This window comes from Dendrobates tinctorius, unplaced genomic scaffold (assembly GCF_039654945.1).
Source record: "Dendrobates tinctorius isolate UK_male_01 unplaced genomic scaffold, ASM3965494v1 ptg000070l, whole genome shotgun sequence".
In the NCBI taxonomy this organism is placed as follows: Eukaryota; Metazoa; Chordata; class Amphibia; order Anura; family Dendrobatidae; genus Dendrobates; species Dendrobates tinctorius.
This window is the reverse complement of record NW_027361738.1, coordinates 17,252,427-17,279,298: the sequence shown is the minus strand read 5'-3', so window position 1 is coordinate 17,279,298 and position 26,872 is coordinate 17,252,427. Positions and strand designations below refer to the sequence as shown.

Genomic DNA, 26,872 nt, shown 5'->3' with positions numbered 1-26,872 from the left:
CGAAGGTCAGGTCAGATGCAGAGGCTAGATCTAGGCGATAGTGTTTGAAAAAGGTAGAAGGTGTTGACCAGGTGGCCGCCTTACAGATCTGTTCTATTGATACCTCTAATCTTTCTGCCCATGAGGTCGCCATTGCTCTCGTAGAGTGGGCTTTTAGACCCTCCGGGATGGTATTCCCGCTGGATGAGTATGCCAGGGCAATCGCATCCCTTATCCACCTTGCCAGGGTACTTTTGGACGCCCCGAGCCCCTTTCGAGGTCCCTGGAAACACACAAAGAGAGATCCTTCCTTCCTACATCCCTTGGTGGCCTCTAGGTAGTGCACTAAGCACCTCTTCACATCTAATGTGTGGAATTTCTCCTCTCCTCTATTCGTAGGGTTTGGGCAGAAGGAAGGAAGGACTACCTCCTGTGATCTATGGAAGTGTGTTGCTACCTTGGGCAAATATGCAGGGTCAGGTTTCAATATAATTCTATCCTCCATAATTTTAATGAATGGGGGTAATGCCGATAAGGCTTGAATGTCACTCACTCTGCGAGCTGATGTTAGGGCCACTAGCAGTATCGTTTTTAATGATAGGGTCTTTAGTGGAGCTGACTGGATAGGCTCGAATGGGGGTCCTGTTAGGGCTGACAACACTAAGTTCAGATCCCATGATGGTACTTTCTGGGTAGCTATTGGTCTAGACCTGGCTGCGGCCCTCATAAACCGTGATACCCAAGGGTCGCTCGCCACCTCCTGATTATAGAGGGCGCCTAGGGCCGCTACCTGTACCCTCAGTGTGTTAGTCGCTAGTCCCTGTTCTAACCCCCTTTGGAGGAATTCCAGGATTTTATCCATTTGTATTCCATCCTGAACCTTTGCCCCCGAACTGGATAGGAATTTCCTCCAGGTTCTACCATAGGCTTTGATTGTAATTGGTTTTCTACTTTTTTGTAACGTGGAAATTAGATTTTCTGAAAATCCTTTCCCCCTCAGCAGTGACCTTTCAAATTCCATGCTGTTAAATGGAGGTTCACTGCTTGGGGGTGTAGCACAGGACCCTGCGATAGAAAGTCGGGGAGATCTGGTAGAACCCAGGGGTCGGTTACTGACATTATTCTGAGCCATGAAAAGCATGTTCTTTTTGGCCAGAAAGGGGCAATAAGTATTACCCGAGCCCCCTCTTCCCCGACTTTCCTTATCACCGCCGGGAGGAGAATGGTCGGTGGGAAGGCATACAGTAGTCCCCGTGTCCATGGGAGCATAAATGCGTCCAGGGTCTGAGGATTCCCCTTGGGATTTAGAGAACAGAATACTTATTATTATTATTATTATTATTATTTATTGTTATAGCGCCATTTATTCCATGGCGCTTTACATGTGAGGGGGGTATACATAAAAACAAGTACAATAATCTTAAACAATACAAGTCATAACTGGTACAGGAGGAGAGAGGACCCTGCCCGCGAGGGCTCACAATCTTCAAGGGATGGGTGATAATACAGTAGATAATACAATACTTCCACTTTTTTGTTTTTGTGGTCTGCAAATAAGTCTATGTCTGGGGTTCCCCACATTTCCACAATCTTCTGAAAAACGGACTGATTTAGAGCCCACTCCCCTTGATGTAGTTGGGTACGGCTCAGAAAGTCTGCTGTCTGGTTCTCTACTCCCCGTATGTGTAGCGCCGATAGGGACAGTAAGTTTTCCTCGGCTAACCTGAATATCTCGGAGGATGCCTCCATTAGCGTTCTGGACCTGGTTCCCCCCTGGTGGTTTATATAGGCCACTGTTACTCGGTTGTCCGAGAATATCCGGACATGATGGCCCTTTAATGCTGGCAGAAAGTGACTCAAGGCATAATTTACTGCTAGCAGTTCTTTTTGATTCGAGGAGGCTTTTAGTTCTTGACTTCTCCATCCCCCTTGAGCCACACTGATGCCCATGTGTGCTCCCCATCCCACAGGACTGGCGTCGGTGGTAATTACATGTGTGATCTTGGCCTCCCAGGGGATCCCTTTGGACAAGTTGTTTTTGTCCTCCCACCAGGCTAGGGAATGAATAGTTTTTGAAACTAGCGTAATATGATGTTCCAAGTGGTCTCCTAAGGCCCGCTGGTTGGTCAGGATATCCCACTGCAGATCCCTCATGTGTATTTGTGCCCACTGGACCGCCGGCAAGCATGCAGAGAGGGACCCTAACAGGGACATTGCTCGTCTTAGTGTCATAGAAGGGTTTTGCCTCGCTTTTTGTACCATATGAATAATTCTGTCCCTTTTGTGATCTGGCAAGTAACACACTTGGATGTTTGAATCCAGTGTCAGGCCTAGGAACTCATGGACTCTCCTTGGTTCCAGCCTTGACTTTTTCAGGTTCAGAAGCCACCCGAGGTTTTTTAGAGTGCTCATCACTCTGTCCCTCTGTTCTGTGCATTTCTGGCCTGAGTTGCTCGCTATTAAAAAGTCGTCCAAATAAGGCACTATCAGAACATCCTGTTCTCTTAAGTGAGCCATCATCTCTGCCACCAATTTCGTAAAGACCCGTGGAGCCACTGAGATCCCAAATGGCAGGGCCTTGTATTGGAATTCTGTTATTTCTCCTGCTATCGAGACTGCTAGCCTGAGGTATTGCCTGGATTCTTTGTGAATGGGGACATGGTAGTAGGCATCGCTGAGGTCTAAGACCACCATAAAGCATTGCGGAAAGAGAATTTTGATGGTCGATTTGATCGATTCCATCTTGAATTTTTCGTTCTTGATATAGCAATCCAGTCTTTTTAAATTTATGATGGTGCGGAAGGTGCCGTCTGGTTTGGTTACCAGGAAGAGAGGCGAGTAGAACCCCCTGCCTCTCTCCTGTGGGGGAACCTCCTGTAGGACTTTTTTGTCCAACATACTCAGGACCTCCTTTTCGAGGGCGTCCTGTTCGTTTTTTGACGACCTTATCGGGGTAATTATATATTTTTGCGGCGGGAGAGAATAAAAGTTTATCCTTAATCCTGATCTTACAAGATTTATCAGCCAGGGATTGTTGGATATTTTCTCCCAGGCTGGGAGGAAAAAACTTAGTCTCCCTCCCACTCTGGGCCCACAGTCACTTGGTGGGTTTTTTATCCCGGGACGAGTTACCGAAGATGAACCCCCTGTCCCTTCTTCTGTCTTCCCATTTTTGGTCTCTCGGGGGTCTCCTCTGAAAGAACTTTTTGTTCCGAAAGGACCGTTTAAAGCCTGTGGCGCTCACTGGTCCTAGGTTTGGGAAGCCTTTCTTTTTGTCGCCTGCCTTTTCGAGGATGTCATCCAAGGTTTCCCCGAAGAGGAATTTTCCTTCACAGGGAATGGCGCATAACTTCAATTTTGTCTGGAGATCCCCAGGCCAACATTTTAACCATAAAGCTCTTCTAGCTGCATTCGACAAGGCTGCCGTTTTGGATGACAATCTTATTGAATCAGCCGAAGAGTCGGCCAGGAAGGCTGCCGCCCCTCTTATTGGCATGGATTCCAGGATTTTATCTCTGGGAACCCCTTCCCTTATCTGTCTCTCCAATTGGTCTATCCATACCATAAGAGCTCTGGAGGTGCAGGTTGCCGCTACCGCCGGCCTGATGTTTCCCCCTGCTGATTCCCAGGTGCCTTTAAGTAGGGTATCCGCTTTTTTATCTAACGGATCTTTCAGGGTACCCATATCTTCAAAGGGGAGTGCAAACCTTCTTGAAGCTTTGGCTACCGCCACGTCTAGTTTGGGGGCCTTATCCCACGATGTGGATGCCTCCTCATCAAATGGGTACTTTCTTTTGATGGAAGGAACCGTAGAGTTTTTCCTATCCGGTTTTTCCCATTCTCTATCTATGAGGCCTTGGACGTTCTTATTTAACGGAAATACCCTCCGTTTCTTTTGACCCAGTCCTCCGAACATAATGTCCTGGACTGATCTATCAGTCCGGGGGTCTTCCACCCCCATAGTGGATCTTACCGCCTTTACTAAGGCATCCACTTCGTCCAGGGGGAAACAATGATGACCTTCCGTCTCCTCTTCGGAGGATGACGAGTCGGTATTTACAGTATGGGAGGTGACTTCCCCTGACGATAAGCTCTCTGATTGGGACTCTATTACCACGAACCCCTTCCTTCCTTTCCTTTCCCGTTTTTTGGATGAAAGGGCACTCTGAATTTCTGCGCGGATTACCGCCCTTAGGTCTGCGGCATGATCCGGGGTTTCACCGACGAGGACCTCCTGTATACAGGAGTCACACAATTTTTTCTCCCAGGGCGTTGGTAATGGTTTCCTACAGGTGGGGCATTCCCTGTTCTTGGTTTTTTCTCTCTTCTTTCCCTGATAAGGGAAAGAAGTCTATTACAATGGGGAACATTCACGAAGATCCACTTACCCCCCATGCGCGGTTGCAGGTACCGGTTCTGGAAGTGGATCCAAAGCCCTCACTGGGCGATCCACAGCAGGTGACTTGCTCCTTGCAGTTGAATGCTGCGTGGAGTGGCTACTGGACCGGCTCCCCCGTCCGTCTTTATCCTTTTGGCGGTGCTGGTGATGCTGCCTATGTTGCTGCTGCTGCTTAGGCTGCTGTAGCTCCTCATGCTGGTCGCTATCCATCACGTCTGAACGCTTCCAGCCCTGAGGCTGCTTCAGCGTTCCAAATTTGAATAAGCCGCCCTGGCGTCACCTGTCTTCCCGGCCTGCACCGCTGCCTCCCCCGGGGAGTGCGCACTGCGCATGTGCCGACCGCGGGGACCCGGAAGTTCCTCCTTCTACTTCCGGGGCAGCGCCATCTTGGTACACCTCTGTACCCGGCGCTGCCCCTATACCGGCGTCCCCCCCCTACTCCTCCCGGAGCGGCGGCCCGGTCCTCCCCGCCCGCTCACCCTGGACAGCCCCTCAGCTGCAGCGGTTTCGGCAACCGACCCCGCCGTGACAGGGGCCTCCCCGCTGTCTGACCGCGGACGGGACGGTCCCGGATCTTCACCTTCCGGTAAGCGCTGCGCTCCTGCTGCCGTGGTTCACCCGTCAAGGACAGGAACCCAACTGGGGGCGGAGGAGAGGTGCCGCTCTTTTGTCTGTAGGTTCCTGTCCTTGATGGGCGGACCCCCTCTCTCCGTGGTGCTGTCATGGGTGAGGGAGAAACATCTGCTGTGCTTCTAGCCAAAAACATCATCATTCAGAGGTCAGGAAGATGTGATCAGGAGATTTGTCATCACACACTCATATTTACTTCCTATTTAGTTACATGGGAAAAGTTAAAACGTGGACTTAAAGGGGGTTGTCCAGATTGTAAAATATATCTATAAATGCATGTAAAATTGCTAAATATACAACTTTCTGATATACTTTTATTATCAAAGGCGACCCAATCTCCAAATATCAGCTTTGGCCCCACCAGCTCCATTTCCGTCTTGTGTTCAACACGCAGGAGTATTACCATAGTCGGCTTACAACTGCAGCAGTGGATGGAGGGGACGGGCCGACTGCTTGTTTAAATGGTTATTTCAATTTGCTTATTAATCTGCCATCACAGAAAACTGGCTTGAATGCTAAGACTTAATCACCAGAAAATGACTGTTTAAATCAAGTTTTTGTATTAAAAAAAAAATATATAATTTTATATATATTTTGTGTATATATATGGCAATTCTTTTTTTCCATAACACCATCGCTAATAAAAATAAAAGACAGAAATCTTGCAATTTGTATACACACCATTTTTTTTTTTTTTTTAAGACTTCAAATTTCTGTTTCAGAAAATTCACATGTACAATAGCAGCAATGCTTGGATAGTGTTATTTGAAGATGCTCGGGTACTAACAGAGTGCCTTCAGCATACTCGAAAAGTATGTAAGCCCCCAAGGCTGCAGGTCTTGAGGCTGTTTAACAACTGCAACACATGCAGGGATTGCCTAACGAACGGGTTATCCCTGCATGTGTTGTGGCTGTTTAACAGACGCGAGACCTGCAGCCGCGGGGACTCGAGCACTCCGAAGCACCTTTTCTGAGCACGTACACTAATAATTACGCATCTAATGAACGTGGTGCAACCGTGATTGTGAAGTGAGGAGGAGCAGGGTCAGCGCCTATTGTGACTGTTGGATCTTGTGTTATCAGCTGTGGTGTCACCTGTCATTCTAATCCGGTCTATGATAAGGAGCCTGCGGATATCTCTTCCTGTAGGACAGGAAGTACCAGTCTAATAAATCCCCCCTTGTCTAGTGTGAATAAATTTGCCTTTTAATGCACGCACAGAAAAACCGGATTTAAACAATAGGTCATTTTTCTGAGGACACATTCCACTGAAATAAGCCATTGAGCCAATCCACTAACCCCCCCTTCCCCAGCCCTGGTCAAACTGCTCTCTTCTTTGACACACAAGCTGGAAGTGGAGCTCCTGGAACTAGGGACAATCACTAATATGTGGGATTAGAGCACATTTATTAATGGAGGTATATTTTACACACAGACAGTTTATGTTTCAAACTGGTTGACTCCTTTAATGTGGTCCTTTTATCAGAAACCCTGGAATCTGACAGCTGTCGCCACTGGTCCAGTGCCTAAGATTGCTGGCTATCGTCTTCTCAATTTCATGTGGTTTACATGATCAAGCCAGTTACTGAGCACTGGAACTGACGTGAATGATGATAATCTCTGTATACGACTTAAGAACATGAACATAAGGGGTCTTCTACTTTGGACACAGTGTTAGACTGCTTGGATTCCTAGAGATTACTCTCTTGTAGAAGCCAAAATCAAGCATTCAGTTAACCTACAGTGCCACGCATGCTAAAGGGAATCTATCAGTAGGATCGTCTTAAGTAATCTAAATGTGCATGTAGGTTATCGGAAGCTGAATAACGGAATAAAAAGACACCTTGATGTCTGTGACTCGAGGTCTTATTCCAGAGAAATCCACGGTTTTCTTAATACGTAAAGGAGCTGTTAAGATCTATGTGCCTGACATGGCTCGCCCTGAGAAACTGCCTCTAGCACTTTTAAAGGGGGGATTTCCCAGTGTGAGACTTGTAGATCAGGAGGGCAGACTGTCAGTCATTACATGTGTCACACACTTAACGCCCATTTAATTTAACCCCTTCATGACCCATTAAGGTCAAAATAGGCTATTTTGACCTTAATGCTCGGGCCATTTTTTGCATTTCTGACCAGTGTCCCTTTATGAGGTAATAACTCAGGAACGCTTCAACGCATCCTAACGATTCTGAGATTGTTTTTTCATGACATATTAGGCTTCATGTTAGTGGTAAATTGAGGTCGATAATTTTTGCGTTTATTTGTGAAAAAAATGGAAATTTGGCGAAAATTTTGAAAACTTCACAATTTTCAAATTTTGAATCTTTATTCTGTTAAATCAGAGAGTTATGTGACACAGAATAGTTAATAAATAACATTTCCCACATGTCTACTTTACATAAGCACAATTTTGGTAACAACATTTTTTTTTTGTTAGGAAGTTAAAAGGGTTAAAAGTTGACCAGCGATTTCTCATTTTTACAACAAAATTTACAAAACCATTTTTTTTTTTTTTAGGGACCACCTCACATTTGAAGTCACTTTGAGGGGTCTATATGGCAGAAAATACCCCAAAGTGACACCATTCTAAAAACAGCACCCCTCAAGCTACTCAAAACTACATTCAAGAAGATTATTAACCCTTCAGGTACTTCACAGGGACTAAAGCAACATGGAAGGAAAAAATGGACATTTTAATTTTTCCAACAAAAATTTTCTTTTAGCATCATTTTTTTCATTTTCACATGGGTAATAGGATAAAATGGATCCTAAAATTTGTTGGGCAATTTCTTCTGAGTATACCGATACCTCATATGTGGTCATAAATCACTGTTTGGGCACATGGCAGGGCTCAGAAGGGAAGGAGCGCCATTTGACTTTTTGAATGGAAAATTAGCTCCAATCGTTAGCCGACACCATGTCGCGTTTGGAGAGCCCCTGTGTGCCTAAACATTGGAGCTCCCCCACAAGTGACCCCATTTTGGAAACTAGACCACCTAAGGAAGGAACTTGTCTAGATGTGTGGTGAGCAATTTGAACCCCCAAGTTCTACACAGAAGTTTATAACGCAAAGGCATGAAAATAAAAAATATTTTTTTTCCCCTCAAAAAATGATTTTTTAGCCCACAATTTTTTTTTCACAAGGGTAAGAGGAGAGATTGGACCCCAAGAGTTGTTGTCCAGTTTGTCCTGAGTACGCTGGTACCCCATATGTGGGGGGAAACCACTGTTTGGGCAGACGTCGGGGCTCGGAAGGGAAGTAGTGACGTTTTAAAATGCTGATTTCATGGAATGGTCTGTAGGCGTCATGTTACGTTTGCAGAGCCCCTGATGTGCCTAAACAGTAGAAACCCCCCACAAGTGACCCCATTTTGGAAACTAGACCCCCCCAAGGAACTTATCTAGATGTCTGGTGAGCACTTCGAACCCCCAAGTGCTTCACAGAAGTTTATAACGCAGAGCCATGAGAATAAAAAATCATTTTTTTTTTCCACAAAAATTATTTTAGCCCCCAATTTTTTATTTTCCCAAGGGTAACAGGAGAAATTAGACCCCAAACGTTGTTGTGCAATTTGTCCTGAGTACGCTTATACCCCATATGTAGGGGTAAACCACTGTTTGGGCACACGTCGGGGCTCGGAATGGAGGGAGCACTGTTTGACTTTTTAAACGCAAAATTGGCTGGAATAAAAGGTGGCGCCATGTCGCGTTTGGAGACCCCATGATGTGCCTAAACAGTGGAAACCCCTCAATTCTAACTCCAACCCTAACCCCAAACACCCCTAACCCTAATCCCAACCCCAATCATAAGCCTAACCACAACCCTAACCCCAAAAACACCCCTAACCCTAATCCCAACTCTAACCCTAACTACAAGCCTAACCCTAATCCCAACCTCAACCCACCCCTAACGCTAATCTTAACCCTAATTCCAACCCTAATCACAACCCTAACCCCAACCCTAATTCCATCCCTAACCCTAATTCCAACCCTAACCCTAATTCCAACCCTAATGGAAAAATAAAAATATTTTCTTTATTTTATTATATGTCCCTACCTATGGGGGTGATAAAGGGGGGGTTTATTTACTTTTTTTTTTTTTTAATTTTGATCAATTTGACAGTTTCTCACAGTGATCAAAATAAATGACTGAATCTGCAGCCAGTACACTGTGCATGCGCCCGCCATTTTCCAAGATGGCGGCGCCCATGACACAGGACACCGGGACGGTCAGAGGGACAGGAGGTACCGGGGCCGGTGTGGGGGGATCGGAAGGCTGGGGGGAGCAGAGGGAAGGGGGAGGGGACCTGATGATGACTGCGGCGTCCGATCACTGCTGTCAGTCGGTGGCGGCAGCCGATCGACGCCATCAGTCGGTGGGTGAGGGGTCTGATTGCTGTCTCCAGCCATGGACCGATTGTAATATTTCACCAAATTTAATTGAAATATTACAATCGTACTGCGCATGCGCCCGCCATTTTCACAGATGGCGGCGCCAATGCAGGAGGGACGGTGGGACACCGGGTGCCGGAGCGGGACGTGACAGGTACCGGGGAGGGTGAGGAAAATCGGACTGCGGGGGGATCGGAGGGAAGGGCAGATCGTGACAGCAGCAGCCCATCGCCGCTGTCAGTCCGTGGCGGGGGCCGATTGCCCCCGCCAGCCGATGGGGGGGGGGTTAAATTAGTGTTTCCAGCCATGTCCGATGCTACTGCAGCATCGGCCATGGCTGGATCGTAGTATTTCATCAAATTTCATTGATGAAATATTACTATTGCTCTGATTGGCTGTTGAAAGTGAAACAGCCAATGAGAGCGATCGCAGCCACATGGGGGCTAAGCCACCCCCCCTGTAGTGAAGCATAAAGGGTCCTTTGTGTGTGGGTCGGGTGACCTTTCATTGACCCCGGTCACCCGACCCGCAGGAGCGCTATTTATAGCATGACGCCTACGGGGGCATCATGGGTCGTTTGGGCACGACTTTTCATGACGCCTATCTAGGCGTCATGGGTCGGGAAGGGGTTAAAGTATGCTCTGGAGACGGATTCTCATGCAGATCAATCTGTCTCCAGAGCTTGTTTTAAATGAACTGGGCGTTAAGCATGAGACATATAATGACTGACAGTCAGCCCTCCTGATATACATGTGTCACACTGGGAAAAAAACCCTTTCATTTTAAAGCTGTGGAGGCAGATTCTCAGAGAGATCCATGTCCGGCGCAAAGATCTTAACAGCTCATTCACATATTAAGAAAAATGTGGATTTCTCAGGAATAAGACATCGGATCACAGATATCAAGGTAACCTTTTATTCAACTTTTTATGTCCTACATGCAAATATTGACGGCATAGGAGGGTTGATCCTACTGACAGATTCACTTTAAATGGAGAATTACACAGATTATATAAAAGTGAATAGGCTGTTGGTGTAATACATTAATGTGCTGGGCCTTTCAGAGTGAGAGATGCTCTTTGTAACCGCTCTCCTCTTTGGCCAATATCCCTGTTCTGGTCCCTCACCTATCCACCCATAATTTTAAAAAACATAATTAACACAATAGAAATGTATGCATAGGTACACATTGATTATACATTTCATATACTTTTTACAGGAAACCTGTCACCATGAAAATGCACTCCAATCTGCAGACATGTTATAGATCAAGATGAGCTCAACAGATCGATACGTAGTTAAGGGAGTATAGAATCAGTATAATCTGTGATTTATTCCTTTAAACCTTTGCTTTTTGTGGGATTTTGGGTTCAGTGGGCGGTCCTATCCGTGACTGACAGCTTTCTTTGTATCAGTGTGCATACATACATGGCTGTCAGTCACGAATAGGACCGCCCACTGGACAATCATTGACTGACAGCCATCTATGTATGCACACTGATACAAAGAAAGCTGTCAGTCATGGATAGGACCACCCACTGGACCAAAACTCCCAGAAAGAGCAGAAAGTTAAATGCTGAAAACACGTTATGGAGAAAAAAAATCAGTATAACTCGTATCAGTCTGCTCATGTTCCACTGCTCTATAACATGGTGCGTGCACATTGGATGGCATTTTCATGGCGACAGGTTCCCTTTAAGACTATATATGCAAGTATCTGAAGTGCAAACTGTTCTAAGCATCTTACTTTGTTAATCATCTGTTGCTGACCGGGCATCACAGCGTTATATTGCATTTGATTCAGACAGGATGGCTGAGGTTCCTGGAGGCACTGATACATGGAGACTGCACCAGAATAGCATGGCTGGGAAGTCATCAGAACGGCCGGTGCATTTACGCTACACTCTTGGAGCTCAGGAGTCTGTGGGAGACAATCCAAAAACCCATCCAACTGTGAGGATGAGGAGTACATTGACTGATCCACATTTCCTAAATCAAAATCCATTTGTGTAAGGTTAGAAGGCAGTGGCACTGCAGGCAACGGGTCCTGGTAAGGCAAATATTCCTGTTTGCAAGTATACGGAGCGCTGCTCAGTTCAGATTTATAGAACTCCGGAGCCACATTACTGAGGCTAGGTACATATTGCTCAGTCGGCTGCTGGTCTTTGTAAGTGACGGGCACGCCACTCACGTGGTTCCAGTTTGTGAACAAGCCATTGACCTGCATGTGCTTCATTTTGTGACACAGCTGTTGTGGCATCATTTGGTTTGGCGGTTGCTGAAGCATCGGTGTTGTATCCAAGCTATCTGGTGGGACTTTGCTGGGGTCCTGCACACAAGCCATTTGTGGAGCGGCGCTCATGAACATACAGTCTGATTTTCGGTTTAGGGACTCCTGCACGTAAGTGAGAATCTCATCTGCCACATCAATATCTCCAATATCGGGATAGTCAAACTCATTTCTAAAAAACTCGTCGTCTTGCTGTATCACCTCCAAATCATCAAAGTCGATGCCTAAACTTCTCATAATGTTGTAAAGCTCGTTATTTTTCACCTCTGGTAAAACATCCGTGTGCTCTGAAGACTGCGAAACGCTTTTTAATTCGGAAAAAGCCCCTTCCTCTTGCCTCATGTTGTTATTTGCCGCAGGTACCTGAGCGTTTTGCCAAAAGTTGCTCAGGTCATTTCTGTTATCTTTGTAAAAGTTCTCAAAAGAAAAAGTGTTTGAAGCTGGAGGGCAAATGTACACGCTTTCATCCTGCCTGAGCATGGCACCCAGGAGGGAGGCAGGATTGACAGGTTGATCACTTACACTTGCTTTGGCAGTGGTCCCTTTACTGGAAGAACCTTTAGGTTTACTTTGAGAGGGGACCATTACACTTTGGAAGGGAAACGAGGACTCGTACAATACCGCCTCACCAGTCGCAAAAATGAAAGGCAGCTGTGAGCTCCGCTTTCTTAAGTGCTCCGCTCCTTCTTCCTCTCTAATAAAAAACAAACAAAACACACATTGAGAAAGCAAAAAAAAATCAAAACAAAAACACACAAACCTAGTCATTCCTGAGGTAGTTGATGAGTTGCTCATATCAGGATATATGTTGGTATTCTAGTATATTTAATCATAATGCTTAAAAAGTCTACGCAATCAAGGTAATAGAGAAATGGAAACCTCGTCCTTGCAAAAAAAAAAAAAAAAGGAATACAATGTTCTCATGTCCATGTAAAATAGCATGAAGCACCAAACTGCAGAATCTTAAAGCGTTCCCGTAGTTTCTGGTAACTTTTCAGAACCAGCTGTCCTGGGTGTGTACAAGATTATTAACACCATTTCTGGCCATTATAAAACTTTCTCTCCCTGATTCTCAGTTCTCTCAACTAGTTGCTGTAAGGTCTCCTATACACAGAGAGAAGGATTCCTGCTCTTCCTTCTGTGTTGCATGCAGACAGAAACAGCAGCACCATGAAAAAAATTATAACAGTACTGAGCTGTGTGGCTGTGAATCCAGCACTGAACTGAGATTAAACATGTACGTGAAACTACAGTACAAACTGCCTGTGTCTCTGTCTATCCTTGCGGTGCGTACTCCTCCTCTCCTCCATACAAATTAATAGAAGTGCCTTATATTAGTCTATACTATTGATTTAGACAAAGTTTGCAGAAATTATAGTGATCATTTAACCGCTAATTTAGAGGCATTAGCCGCTTTCAGAATTAAAACAATGCCATAACCAGATGTGTACAGACACAGGAAGCCCTAAATTGCAGCGCCTTCCCTCAGTGTCCAAATACACCGTATATTTGGGCTGTAGAGTGGTGTGCAAACAATGGACGAGGTGGTGGCCACAAGCTATGTACATAGCTCCATGATGGCAACTTCCCAGCTATCTCATTTTCTGCGCAGACACCGAGAAAGGTGAAGGCAGACGCACGAGATTCTGATGAAATTGTTAAGTGCCTGCTTATAACTTATCGTAATGAAGGACACTAGACGTTAGCTTGGTGGAATTTACAATATACACTCACGCAAGAGGTCTTTGAGTTGCAATGATATAATCCGGTCTTCCATTCTTATACACAAGCCGTGCATTTGCTTGCACCCAAGTCCATCCATGGTCTTTAGTGAGAAGTCTGAAAATAGTCATGCCGCTCTCTCCAGTCTTAATCACTGCATTAAAAAAAAAAATACGTGTCAATAATGAAGTAAGCGCCATACGCTGTCATACTGCCAATTATTAGCCATAATCCAGGATCATGACTCCAGAACAATGGGTCCAGAGGCGACAACAGCATATTATACTTACCTAGAACTGACTAATATTTTCTGCTCTGCATTATCTTCCTGAACACACTCCACATCCCCACCCTGATAAAGAGCTCAGCTGTCACCATATCAACACCTCTACTTCTAGCTGCCGGCATTCATGTATTCGGAAACCACGTTGGCTGCATGGCTTGTAACCTTAAAGGGAATCTATCACCAGGGTTTTGCTACCACATCTAAAAGCAACAATGTAGGGGCAGAGACCCCGATTCCAGTGATGCATCACCTACTGAGCTGCTTGCTGTCATTTTAATATAATCCCTGTTTTCTCTGCTGCAGATCTAGCAGTCATCAGAATGCTGAGCTCTGTATAACTCCGCCCACACCCAATTTGCAGCTTTCCTTGTGCACTATGCATAGGCAGAAAGCTGCCCATCATGGTGGGGATAGGGTTACATGAATATGGAGGACTACCTGGCAGCAGGTTTACTAGTCATCTAGTGAAAATCTCCTGACGATCAAACCGTGAACTAATCAAAATTACAACAAGCAGCCCAGTAAGTGACTCATTGCTGGAATCAAGGTCTCCGTCTCTACATTATCCTGCTCTCTGGTTAGGTGGCAAAAACCAAGTGACATAGTTGTTAAAGAGAATCTAAAAATGATTATTTCTAAGGTATGGCACAGAAAAAATATGATGCGCTAACATCATAGTTATGAATTTCTTGACCCGTACAGAGCATGACCAACACTAACAATATCAGACCAATCCCATTTATAATAAACTAAAAAGGGAAAAAAAAACCCCAAAACACACAAACAGTGCAGCGCACCACCATGGAATCTGTAACGGAGCCTCCTAACAGTTTCCAAGTCAAAATGAGAAAGAGAAGATACTGTAAATCTCTGTGGTGTCTAAGAAAATGACGTGAAGATTATTGGGGCGATTCACTAAGACGAGCACAGTATATATCTGTCTTGATGGAGCGCTTGATAGAGTACACAGATCTAGTTCATTAACCGTATGCGTGCTTAATGAATCGGGGGCCTCATATCCGGAGTACATTTTTGGAGAAAGTTACACCAATTTAGTGGTGGAACTTCTGATGAATTTGATGGGAGGACGTAATCCCGCCCATGCTACACCCATGAAGCATAGCCAGGACTGTTGCAAAAACATTGCAACTCATTAACACGTTTACACCAGATTTATGTCGGAAGCTCCTTAATGAATCGCCCTTTATGTATCTGTATAATCTCGATCACAGTATGAAACCATGGACATCATACACAGAAGACTGCATCGCCATTTAATCTGAATTATAATACAATAAAAGCCTGTAAGTTGGGCAGCACTTACTTCGGACATGATTTTCTGCACAGTACAGCATATCTGCGGCATGAATAAACTGATAGCCGGTTCCTCTAACACACAGCTCCGCCTCTGTATAGCCCAGTACCAGGCTTCCTCTGTGGACAAACAAGAAAGGCCAAGAGATTAATTATAAAACAACCTAAAATGAGGCTAAGAACTTAGCGCCGTGGTCAGCGTTCTTGTTACTAGTAAGGAGGGAAGAAAACCTTGTGCCGAACCTTAGGGCATGTTCTAGAGTGTAAATGTTATAAAATACATCTAAAAATAATATTGAATAAAAGCAAAAAAATGAAAATCTTCTATGCAGTAGAAGGCGTCTGGATCTTACTTTGTGTCACATCCTATCGGCGTGAAGTCCAGCTTGTGTTTCGTTCTGAAGATTAGGTTTTTAGTTCGGATCTCCAAGATGGAGGGAGACTGCAATGGAGTAGCCAAAGCAAAGAGTGCAAGCTGAGGGGGTATTATGGATCCATCTTTTCCTTTCTTATTCTGTCCGTGAAGATACTTCAGACGTCCTTGAAAATTCATAGCCTGGAGTGTAATATATGAACATACATGAAAAGAAGTCTGGGAGGTTTATTCATTCTACTTAACACATCAATAAGTCCCAAGTATTTAAATGAATAAGTCACATTGAAAGTGCCAGCCCACCTGATAGCAACTGATCAGGTGGGCTGCCAAGTGTCGGTCCCCACCAATCCGATATCGACAACCTAACCTAGGGATCAGTCAGTAATATACGATGACCGGACAACCTCTAATTGTCAGCAGATCAAACGGTCTGTGGTCAGATACAGACCAGAAGCTTCCCGTATTTTTCAGATTATAAGACGCACTTTTTTCTTCCTGCAAATTGGAAGTGATCCAGCCATTTTTTTTTTTTTACCATGGGTACATATGACAAGACGGATGCTGCTGTTTCTTATTTTTGACAAGTTTTTTTTTTTTTAAAGAATAAATTTGAAGAGGGGGTATGAACAGGAACTAATACTGACTGAACTGCTAAATTAATCTTTCAAAGGTCTCAGGTTGGATAAGCATACAAAACCAACGTGAAAACAAGATTTTAGGTTTTTCAGCTTATCTCTATATATAAAAGTGAATGTACCGTATGTATGTATGTATGTATGTATGTATGTATGTATGTATGTGTATCACCAACCAATCACGAAGCATCTTTCATTTTACAAAGAGCTGTTCCAAAGAAGCTGAGCTGTGATTGGTTGCTATGAGCAACAGTTTTCCTTGCAACCAATCACTAAGCATCTCTCATTTCACCAGAGCTGGTTAAAAGTAGCGGAGCTGTGATTGGTTGATATGAGCAAGTTTTCCCACTTGACAACACCTCAGCAGACACTGACATGGTGGGAGAAATCTAGCATCTTCGGGAACATAAGCTCCCAGCCATTGTCTGCCCCCCTGAAAGGAGCAGAGAGCACATGACAGAAATGAATCCCCCCTCCCTGCCCATATTCCCATCACACATCCTCCATCCTGTAGGCCCATCTATTCTCTTAAAGGGATCATTAATATGGAAGTCAGAGCAAATCCATCCAGGGCTTTGGTTTTGACCCCAGGCCTCTCTTAAAGGGATCCCTGGTATGGAAGTTAGGACCGTTCCACTCAGCTCTGTGGTTCTGACCCCAGGGTCTCTTAAAGGGATCATTGGTATGGAAGTTAGGGCAAATCCACTCTGCGCTTTGGTACTGACCCCAGGCCTTTCTTAAAGGGATCTCCGGTATGGAAGTTAGGGTAAATCCCTCAGCGCTCTGATTCTCACCCCAGGCTTCTATTAAAGGGATCATTGGTATGGAAGTCAGGACAAATCCACTCAGCGCTCTGGTTCTGACCCCAGTTCTCTCTTAAAGGGATCCCCGGTATGGAAGTTAGGATCGTTCCACTCTGCGCTCTGGTTCTGACCCCAGGCTGACGGGATGATGTGGGATATTAGGGGTAGTAGTCCGGTGGCTTTGATGGGATGATGTGGGGTATTAGGGGTAGTAGTCCGGTGGCTTTGATGGGATGATGTGGGGTATTAGGGGTAGTAGTCCGGTGGCTTTGACAGGATGATGTGGGATATTAGGGGTAGCAGTCCGGTGGCTGTGACGGGATGATGTGGGATATTAGTGGTAGTAATACGGAGGCTCTGGCTGACAGGATGATGCGGGTGATTATAGTGAATGTGGCTATGCGGATTTTATATATATATATATTATACATACATACATATATACACATACATATATATATATATACACACACACACATATATTATATATATATATATATATATATATATATATATATATATATACACACACACACACACACATATATACATACAGACACACATATGCATACATACATACATACACACCCCGTATATATTCATTATAATTTGTTATAGCTAACCATAATTAATTACGCCGGGCTCTTCAGCTAGTACTATTTATATTTTGCACACTGGTTTGTCTGGCTTGGGGCATGCATTACATACCAAAAATCCAGAGGAGTTATCCAACAGACACCTCAGTCTGCAAACAAAATTTCTTTCCATAAAAGATGAATTCTCAGGTGGAAGTTGTTCAGGTTTGTAGCATGAGGTTATCATCGCAAATTCATTGCCATCTGTAGAAAAAAAGGAGCACAATACAACACATAGGTAAACCATCAAAACCACGGGGTGGCCACATACAGCATATGCATTCAAAAATATTACAAAATCAGAATTTTTTTTACATTTTTAAAAGCTGGTAATCTTGCGCCACACATCTCAGAGTGTATATGGACACATTTGTATACATAATTCCAACAAATTTAATAATGCAAATTCAAGAGTATACAGAGGTGTCAGCAAAATTAACAGTGATGAGCGAACGTGCTCGGGTAAGGCGTTATCGGCGTGTGCTCTGGTGCAAACAGTGTCTTTGGCATACTCAAAAAATATGGTGGAGTCCTCGCGGCTGTTCGACAGCCGCAACACATGCAAGGATGGCCTGTTTGTTGGGCAACTCTTGCATGTGTTGTGGCTGTTGAACAGCCGCGAGTCATGCAGCCGTGGGGACACCACCATATTTTGTGAACACGCCGAAGGTACTCTGTTAGGCTAGTTTCACACTAGCGTTTATTCCATGCAGCGTACGGCGCCGCTAAGCCCCACCCCCTGCCGGCTCCATCTGGTCATCGCCGCCTACTATCGCACATGGACGCATGCGATCTGCGCACCCTATCTATAGCATAGGGTGCGCAGATCGTGCGCTAGTAGGATTTTAGCGTGCGCTGCGCACTTTTGAAGGTGCGCCCGTGTGCGCCGAACACAGCATGTTGCATTTTGGCGCGCTCGGCGCACCTTCAAAAGTGCGCAGCGCACGCTAAAATCCTACTAGCGCACGGCCAGCGCACGATCTGTGCACCCTATGCTAAAGATAGTGTGCGCAGATCGCATGCGTCCTTGTGCGATAGTAGGCGGCGATGACCGGATGGGGCGGGCAGGGAGTCGGCAGAGGGCGGGGCTATGGAATAAACGCTAGTGTGAAACTAGCCTTAGCACCTGAGCACGTTCGCTCATCACTATTAAACTATACTAACTTTTCGGATTTTGGCGTGCACGGCGCACCGTCAAAAGTGTGCAGCGCAGGTCAAAGCGCAACTAGCGCACGGCCTGCGCAAGATCTGCGCACCCTATGCTAAAGATAGGGTGCGCCGATCGCAGGCGCCGCTGTGCGCTAGGAGGCGGCGCTACAAGCAAGGGGCGGGCACGCCGGGCAGAGAGCCGGCTCGGGGGCGGAGCTACCCCCGGCCGTGCGTGCGCTTAAAAAGCGCTAATGTGAAACCACCCTAAATCTCTTATTTAGCTACATAATGGACTTTTTTGGTATTTTTATGTAAAGACAAAAGGAAAGTTAATTATGAGAATAGAGGCATTGTAGTCTCTGGATGGTGATAATAGCAGAAAAAGTTCCGAGTTCGAAAACTCTTTATGGACTGTCTTATTAGGCCATGTGGAAGACAAAGTGTGATGAGCAGTATAATAGAAAAGCGCTTCTCTGGTGCTGCTCCCTGTCTTAGAGGACTGCAGGTTTGAAAAAACAAACAAACAAAAAAAAAAAAAACAGCAGTATCAGCTTAAAAAAAAACAAACAAAAAAAACCACATGCTGTAGTTTGCTCCTATGGTGAGAAAAACATTGGCGCCTAAAATCTCTTTTAAAAAATATACATAAGAAACCTTATATTTTTCCAAGAAAAAGTTATGTCAATAAGTATGTACCGTAATTTTCTAAAGTTCAGGAAAATTTGCTTTGCAATTTTAATATTTTTCAAGATAAAAAAAAGCAGCCCCCACACGAGCTGACCACAGAAATAAGAGACATGCAGAGACTATAAACAATCACCACACAGGAGAAATATTTATCCATTTCAATGAGCCCCAAATTCCTAACTAATACAGTAACATTACTGTCTGCAGCACTTAATAATCAATGGAAAACACCAAGCTGCTCCCAAAATGTCTTAAGAGAAGTTGGCAACAGGTCTCCACACGAAAAGCACCTAAATGTGCCCCAACTGAAAAACAAACATTATATTCTTTGTAGACAGAAAATTCTGCTTTTCTATCCAAACTTGAAGAATCATGCCTCATGTATATGAACACATCACAACTGTGCACACAAGTTTTATGTTAGAAGACTGGGTTGCTTGGTGCAAGGTCCACAACACCATGAGACAGCTGTCAGCTTTATCTTGACTGGTTATCAAAAAATATAAGGGCCAGCACGCTGGTTTTTTTTTTTTTTTAATTATTTGGCAAGCGGGGCAATTTTGAGGGGCTGATGTCAGCAGTGTAACATAGTAACATAGTTATTAAGGTTGAAGGAAGACTTTAAGTCCATCTAGTTCATCTCTCTCTCTTTTACTCCAGACACGGTTCCTTTAAAATTCTACCTTACACGGATCCGTCAAAACAACGGTCCGATGCCACCCGTTTTTTTCAATCCGCCTACGGATCCATTTTCCGCCATTTTGGCGGATTTCGACTGAGCAGAAAAACGGATGTGTGAAACATTCCTTATATGTTCATACAGTTGAAGACACTGATCCCCCAGGATCGAAGCCATGGATTTAATAGATTGAGAGGCCAAGGTGCGAAGTGCCCCAGGAGCGGTGTGGGAAACCTACTTGAATTTTGGCACATTGGCCCTACACTTCACTGTCATTCTTTTAGGCACACACCTTTTTCCAGGACTTCTGGCTGGGATGGGGAATATTTTAATTCTCGGTTGAAGATCCAGGTAGTCTTTACTATTTATTTTGCTTTTCACTTGTGCGTCACCCTTTTCACAAATGTCCACGTCACTAAGACTTGTTTGGTGTGTGGTTCCCTCCTGATCGGTCTAGGAGGGGGTGTGCATGGCCATCAGATTCCCCTCTCTTGGGAAAGTTGTCAATTTAGACTGGCTCCTAGTTCTGCTTGGGTGGCAGTCTGGGTAGATGCTGCGAGCAAGATTTGGGTATCTATAAACTCCAGCTATGGGAGGCTACTAATCCCTGACCCTCATGTGACCTTCTGGCTTGGAGGGATGGGGAGGGTTCATTGAGAGCCTTTCTACTGTCAGAGGGTTCTGATGGCACTTGATATACGAGTACCCTAAAAGGTTCCTCAAGCCGCCTTTGGTATTTGTTGATTAAGTAATTAGAGCAGATCATTAATTAATGAAGCAATGGTGGTACCAAGTACTAGGCCACTCATGCTACATGCACCAAATACTGCAATCCTTCATTAACTTATGTAAATTATAAAGCCATTGTGCTCACAAAACCATACGGGTTCATGAAAAGCTAACAGATTTCATGGTCTGTTGCTGTAACATGAGGAGCAGAAAATGTGTTCAGCATTGAGCACAGCAGGTGTGAGAGGTGGAGGAAATGCGCTGCAGTATACCGAAGAGCAAGCAGACTAAACAAATGGAGAAAAGGACCACCGTTGTAAGCCAAGACACATGAACAACCTGTACTATGAAGGCAGGGGGGGAAATCTATGCTTGTGATACAGGAGTATGACCCCTAAGGAATACTTTCACACTTTTAAAAATGTGCTCAAGAGGTGTTGATCGAATGTGCAAAGAGTATTCAAAGCTTTGTCAGTGCATTCTGGCAAAGAAAATATTGACCATTTGTTTACTAAGGAACACAAAACAAGGTAAATACACCAAAAAAACCATCGACAATAAAAAAAAAAAAAAAAAAAAAAAAAAAAAAAAAAATTTCTAAGGGGACCCATACACAATGGATAGCTGTTGACAGAACAATGGTTGATTATTCGTCAACTATCACACTCCTGACTCCTCTAGACACAGAAGCGCTCGCTCTGCCGATTGCCCCTGTGATCTCTACGACAGAGCCGCTGCCAGACTCCTCCTGGCACTGCTCCGCCTGCAGTAACCGGCATGGACCACTTAGCCAAGACCAACCCCAAGTCATGCACCAGGCAAACATAGAAGAGATAACAGAAATGCTTTCTGAAAGATTGTTTCAGGAACATACAGAAAAGTCAGCACACTCAGACACTGGACCAAGTCTATCCCTGATCTACTTTTACTGTTCATTTTTAGGTTTAGCATTTCTTTAATGCAGTGTCGCCAAGGACATGTACAACCCACGGGAGAAACAGACAGCAAACAAGTCTCCGTAAACTGCCCGTATGAGGTCATTCTATGAAAGCGTCTAATTCCATAATTAAGGGATTAAATACAGGGAGGGGCTTGGGCTTTGGGTTTGCTGCATGTAATTATCTACAATTAACATGTAGACTTTCAGTGGCTGCTATAAAACAAGAATACACAACAAATTACTGAATAAAATCCCAGCTTGCTTTATTTACAACGAATTAGCAAAAGCATTTTTACAGGGGTTACCAGTACAAGAAAAAAAACGACAAAGGGCTCACAGTACTAAAAAAAACAAAAAAAAAAAAAAAAACAATATATACACATGGCATGATTAAAAGTTACTTTTTCATTCCTATTACTTTTGGGATATTACTAGCACTTGTTTTGACATCCAGTTTGTCCTATTGCAAGAGGATTGTGAACACCACAGCAGTGTTTTTTTTTTAAACTTTCCTTCGTTAAATAAGATTTGGTTCAGGTGATCACCTAATCAGAAGCACATTAAGTAGAATCAGGTGTACTCTGGCTGGAATTCAACTGACACTAGAATGGAATGGCTGCCAGACATGTAGAGAAGCTGATTCTTAGGCCTGTTTCACACTTCCGTTTTTTCAAATCCGTCAAAATCCGTTGTTTTCCGTAAAAAAACGGATCCGCCATTTTTTGCAGGATCCGTTTTTTTTGTCCCATAGACTTCCATTACGGTTACAGCGGATCCGTCAAAAAAACGGATCCGTTTTTAAAAAAAAGGATCCGTTTGCATCAGTTTCCGTCAAAAAAACGGAAACGGATCCGTTTGGCGGACACAAAAACGGAAGTGTGAAACAGGCCTTATTAGGGTGTGTGCACACGCTGCGGATTTTGCTGCGGTTCCGCAGCGGTTTTGGCCGCTGCGGACCCGCAGCAGTTTCTGCTGCGGTGTACAGTACCATGATTCCCTATGGGAATCAAAATCCGCAGTGCAGACGGTGCGGAATTTTCCGCGCGGATTATCTGCAGTTTTCAATCCGCAGAAAGAATTGACATGTCAATTCTTTCTGCGGATTCTCCTGCGGTTTGCCATCTCCTCCATTGAGGAGATGGAAAACCGCAGGGCAAAACCGCAGAGCAATCCGCAGGTCTTTTGACCTGCGGTTTCACCTGCGGATTGTACAAAATCCGCGCGGATGAATCCGCACCTAATCCGCAGCGTGTTCACATACCCTAAGGGTGTGTGCACACGCTGCGGATTCTGCTGCGGATCCGCGGCGGATTTGGCCCTGTGGATCCGCAGCAGTTTCTGCTGCGGTGTACAGTACCATTATTCCCTATGGGAATTAAAAACCGCTGTGCAGACGCTGCGGAATTTTCCGCGCGGATTTTGCTGCGGTTTCAAATCCGCAGAAAGAATTGCATGTCAATTCTTTCTGTGGATTCCACTGCTGTTTGCCATCTGCTCCATTGTGGAGATGATAAACCGCAGGTCTTTTGACCTGCGGATTTATCTGCGGATTTTGCAAAATCTGCGCGGATGAATCCGCAGCGTGTGCACGTAGCCTAAAACTGTGCAGTGGACTCTTAATTAATTTTTGCCAGAGCTGTATATATTAAGGTATACATTTTTTGTTCTCTCTTCTTTTTAATGGATTTCAAAATCACTGAGCCTTTTGCCAAATTTTTTTTTCTCGGATAGACAAGCACTTTCACATCATTAACACCTAACATAATTTCAACCAATCACTATTTATACATAGACACCAATCATACCTGAGAGCAACAACCACCTTAATCTACAATATAATTGTCTAATTCTGTCTGTCTGTGTCTGTCTGTAATGGAAATCCCGCCTCGCTGATAGGCCGCGACCAATCAGCGACAGTTGCTTAGTCATCGCGGCAACACGGCCGCATCGCTTATTGTACAGGCACATTACAGCTGTTAAAGGCATCACTGCTGCGTCGCTCATTACACAGGCACAGTCCTGTACATATTCTGGAGTACAATACATTAGGTAATTAGGTAACAGTAGAACAGTGACTGCAGCTCTGGGTGTAACTTGCGTACAATACATTAGGTAACAGCAGAAAAGTGACAGCAGCTCTGGGTGTAACTTGCGTACAATACATTTGGTAAGATCTGAACAGTGACTGCAGCTTCTGGCTGTAACAGGAGTATAATACATTAGGTAAGAGCAGAACGGTGACTGCAGCTCTGGGTGTAACTGGACTACAATACATTAGGTAAAAGCAGAACAGTGACTGCAGCTCTGGGAGTAACTAGAGTACAATACATTAGGTAACAGCAGAACAGTGACTGCAACTCTGCCTGTACCTGGAGTACAATACATTAGGTAACAGCAGAACAGTGACAGCAGCTCTGGGTGTAACAGGAGTATAATACACTAGATGGTGGCCCGATTCTATCGCATCGGGTATTCTAGAGTCTCTGTTAAATAAAAAATAGTTATAAAAATAGTGATACACTCACCTTCCTACGGCCCCCGGACTCTGTCCCGCCTCTCACCACGCTCTTCCGGTCCCAGTAATGCTTAGCGAGAAGGGCCGGAGATGACATCACTCTCGAGAGAGCACAATGTCATCAGCGGTGTTTCACGCAAAGCATTACTGGGACCGGAAGATGCTGGGCGCGTGGCGAGAGGGGGGAAAGAGTCCAGGGGCCGTCGGGAGGTGAGTATATAACGATTTGTAATTTTAACAGAGACTCTAGAATACCCGATGCGATAGAATTGGGCCACCATCTAGTAAATAAAATAATACTGTACCTGGAGACCTCTGTGTGTCTGAAGGCTGAGCGGGGTCTAAAGCCCAATGCAGCTGACGCTGGAATTCAGGCCGGTCTTCCGTATGGATCAGCTCAAAAACACTTTGGTGGATTACATCAGACTAGGGGGAAAAAAAAAAAAAACAAAAAAAACAAGAGTCGCATTATTTTACCACACTTGCCAAAAAGTTAAGTTTTATTTAAAAATAAATAAATAATAATAGTAATAATATACACACACACGAACACACTATATGGTCTACTAACATTACAAAAATGGCAAGGGTTTCCTGCAAATTTTTTAACATGGTGATCAGAGGTGGAGGGAGTGACAGAACGTACGAGGTGGGCAAATTACTTCTATTTTTGGTAGAGTAGACTTTATTAAAAACATTCATTGTCATCATTTTTCATTCTTTGATCTGCTGTAAATGGCTTAACATCGCGGCATGTCTGGGGGTGTTTTGTGTAGACGTAACATCATATTAATAATGTAAACGGCAACTGCAGAACGCCGAGCAGACATATGGCACTAAGCGAGAGCTGACGGGGAACGTTTTATATGGTGGTTTATTTAGCGTGAGCTAATATTTGGATATAAAACTTTATTGGATGCAGAAAAGTCTTGGTTCAACTTAAAAGAAAAATCGCAATAAAAAAAAAAGTATTTTACAGTAACAATTAGGAAGAACCAGCTAATCTGGTTAAAAGCCTATTTTGATTCCAGTTGGATGAATACTTCAAGTGAAAGCAACGAACAAAATACATAAAAGGAAAGATTTTCTTGATTTTAACTGCCATTTTTGGAATTTCAGGATCCTGAACCATATGGTCCTCCAAATCTAGGTCTGTGCACCTTCCAGAGGTCTCTCTTCTTAGGCCATGTGCACACGATGCAGATTTGCAGCGTTTCCGCAGCGGATTTTACTGCGCAGAAACGTTGCATATCCGCATTGTGATGTACAGTACCTTTAAAATGAATGAAAAAAAAAAAACGCTGTGCAGACGCTGCGGATTTTTCCGCGCGGTTTTCCTGCGGTACAAAATCCGCAGCATGTTGCTTCTTTTGTGCGGTTTTCTATCTCCCCTGTTACCAAATCCGCAGGGGGAAGACCGCAATGGAAAACCGCACAAAAACCGCATGAAAACCGCGTGAAAAATGGAAGAAATCCGCAGGAAAAATGCAGGTCATTTGACCTGCGGTTTTCTTCCATTCTGCACGGAAAAATCCGCAGGGCTCAAAACTCCGTCTGCACTCAGCCTTAGAAGCCGATTTCAAAGCAAAAACCAATATGGCTGCAGTCCTTATGGGGGTTGCCCATTTCCTGGTAGGATTTTTAAAATGCCATAAACCGTTGTGTTCCGTGATAGGAAAACCTAACCCCCCTCATTACAGACCCCTTGCTCTATAAATCAAGGCCCCCCTGATGACCATTCATAAGAAAGATAGACTGCATCTATACAAAACAAGATGGGGACGGGCACACAATTTACCCATGCTCTTGCTTCCCCCGACTGTCCCGAGGGTGCATACAGTTTTGCACAGGTGCAGAATTTCCTTTGAAGGCAGCCAGAAAACACCCAACACCACGATCCCGATGGATGGGCCGACCTCTGGATCCATTAGGTTAAGCTCGGTCCCACAATGAATAGTTTGCGACTTTTTGATGTGGCAGAAATTTTGCACCAATTAGCTATGTTAGGTTGCATTTTTGAGGGCTTTTTTTTTTTTTTTTTTAGGCTACTTTCACACTTGCATTTTTTTGCGCTGCGCACCATGCGCAGTGCAAACACACATAAAAGACGCATCATGCGGTTTTGTGCGCTGACGTGCGCATTACCATGCGCACGTCAGCGCACCCATAGACTATAATGGGTGGTTGGGTGAAAAAAAACGCATTGCGTGCGCATGCGTTTTTTTGGGAAAAGTTGGACGCACAAAAAATGCAACAGGATGCATTTCGTGTGCCCGAGCCCACACTAAAAAAAAACAAAAAAAACACATATAGTCTCTTGCTCTGATTTCTGCATTTAGCTGTTCAATGGCAATATCCCCCAATTTTTGTATGGACCATTTTAAATATTGTTCAAATAAAATGACATATTATTCTTTGCATTACTAGCACTCCTTTTATATAGGTTTCCTTTGAAAAAGTGGTCAATGTTAAATTTGGATAAATGACCACTACAAGCAAATCCAAATTTTAGGAATAAAACAAAATTAATTACCAAATGTTGGCTGCTGCTTTGAATAATTGTACTAGTACATGGCTCCCTTTTTCTGACTGTTGCAGATTATATTTCATTTAGAAAAAAATAAAATAAAAGGTTAAAAGGGGTATTCCCATCTTCAAGATCCTATCCCAATATGGAGTATGTGTAATGTTATCATCAAATACCTCCGATTAA

At 44.3% G+C, this 26,872-nt stretch overlaps 1 protein-coding gene across 2 annotated transcripts in view; it reads right to left on the bottom strand.

Annotated features, from left to right (window-relative positions):
* AHR (aryl hydrocarbon receptor) overlaps window positions 1-26,872 on the bottom strand; it is a 165,216-nt gene that overhangs the window by 11,700 nt on the left and 126,644 nt on the right. For both annotated transcript variants that reach the window (XM_073581436.1, XM_073581435.1), the window contains exons 5-10: window positions 24,465-24,585; window positions 17,534-17,664; window positions 15,365-15,567; window positions 15,022-15,131; window positions 13,424-13,565; window positions 11,147-12,383 (exon numbers count right to left, since the gene is read on the bottom strand). In XM_073581436.1, the coding sequence (XP_073437537.1) occupies window positions 11,147-12,383; window positions 13,424-13,565; window positions 15,022-15,131; window positions 15,365-15,567; window positions 17,534-17,664; window positions 24,465-24,585 (1,944 nt within the window). The remainder of the gene's footprint in view (window positions 1-11,146; window positions 12,384-13,423; window positions 13,566-15,021; window positions 15,132-15,364; window positions 15,568-17,533; window positions 17,665-24,464; window positions 24,586-26,872) is intronic.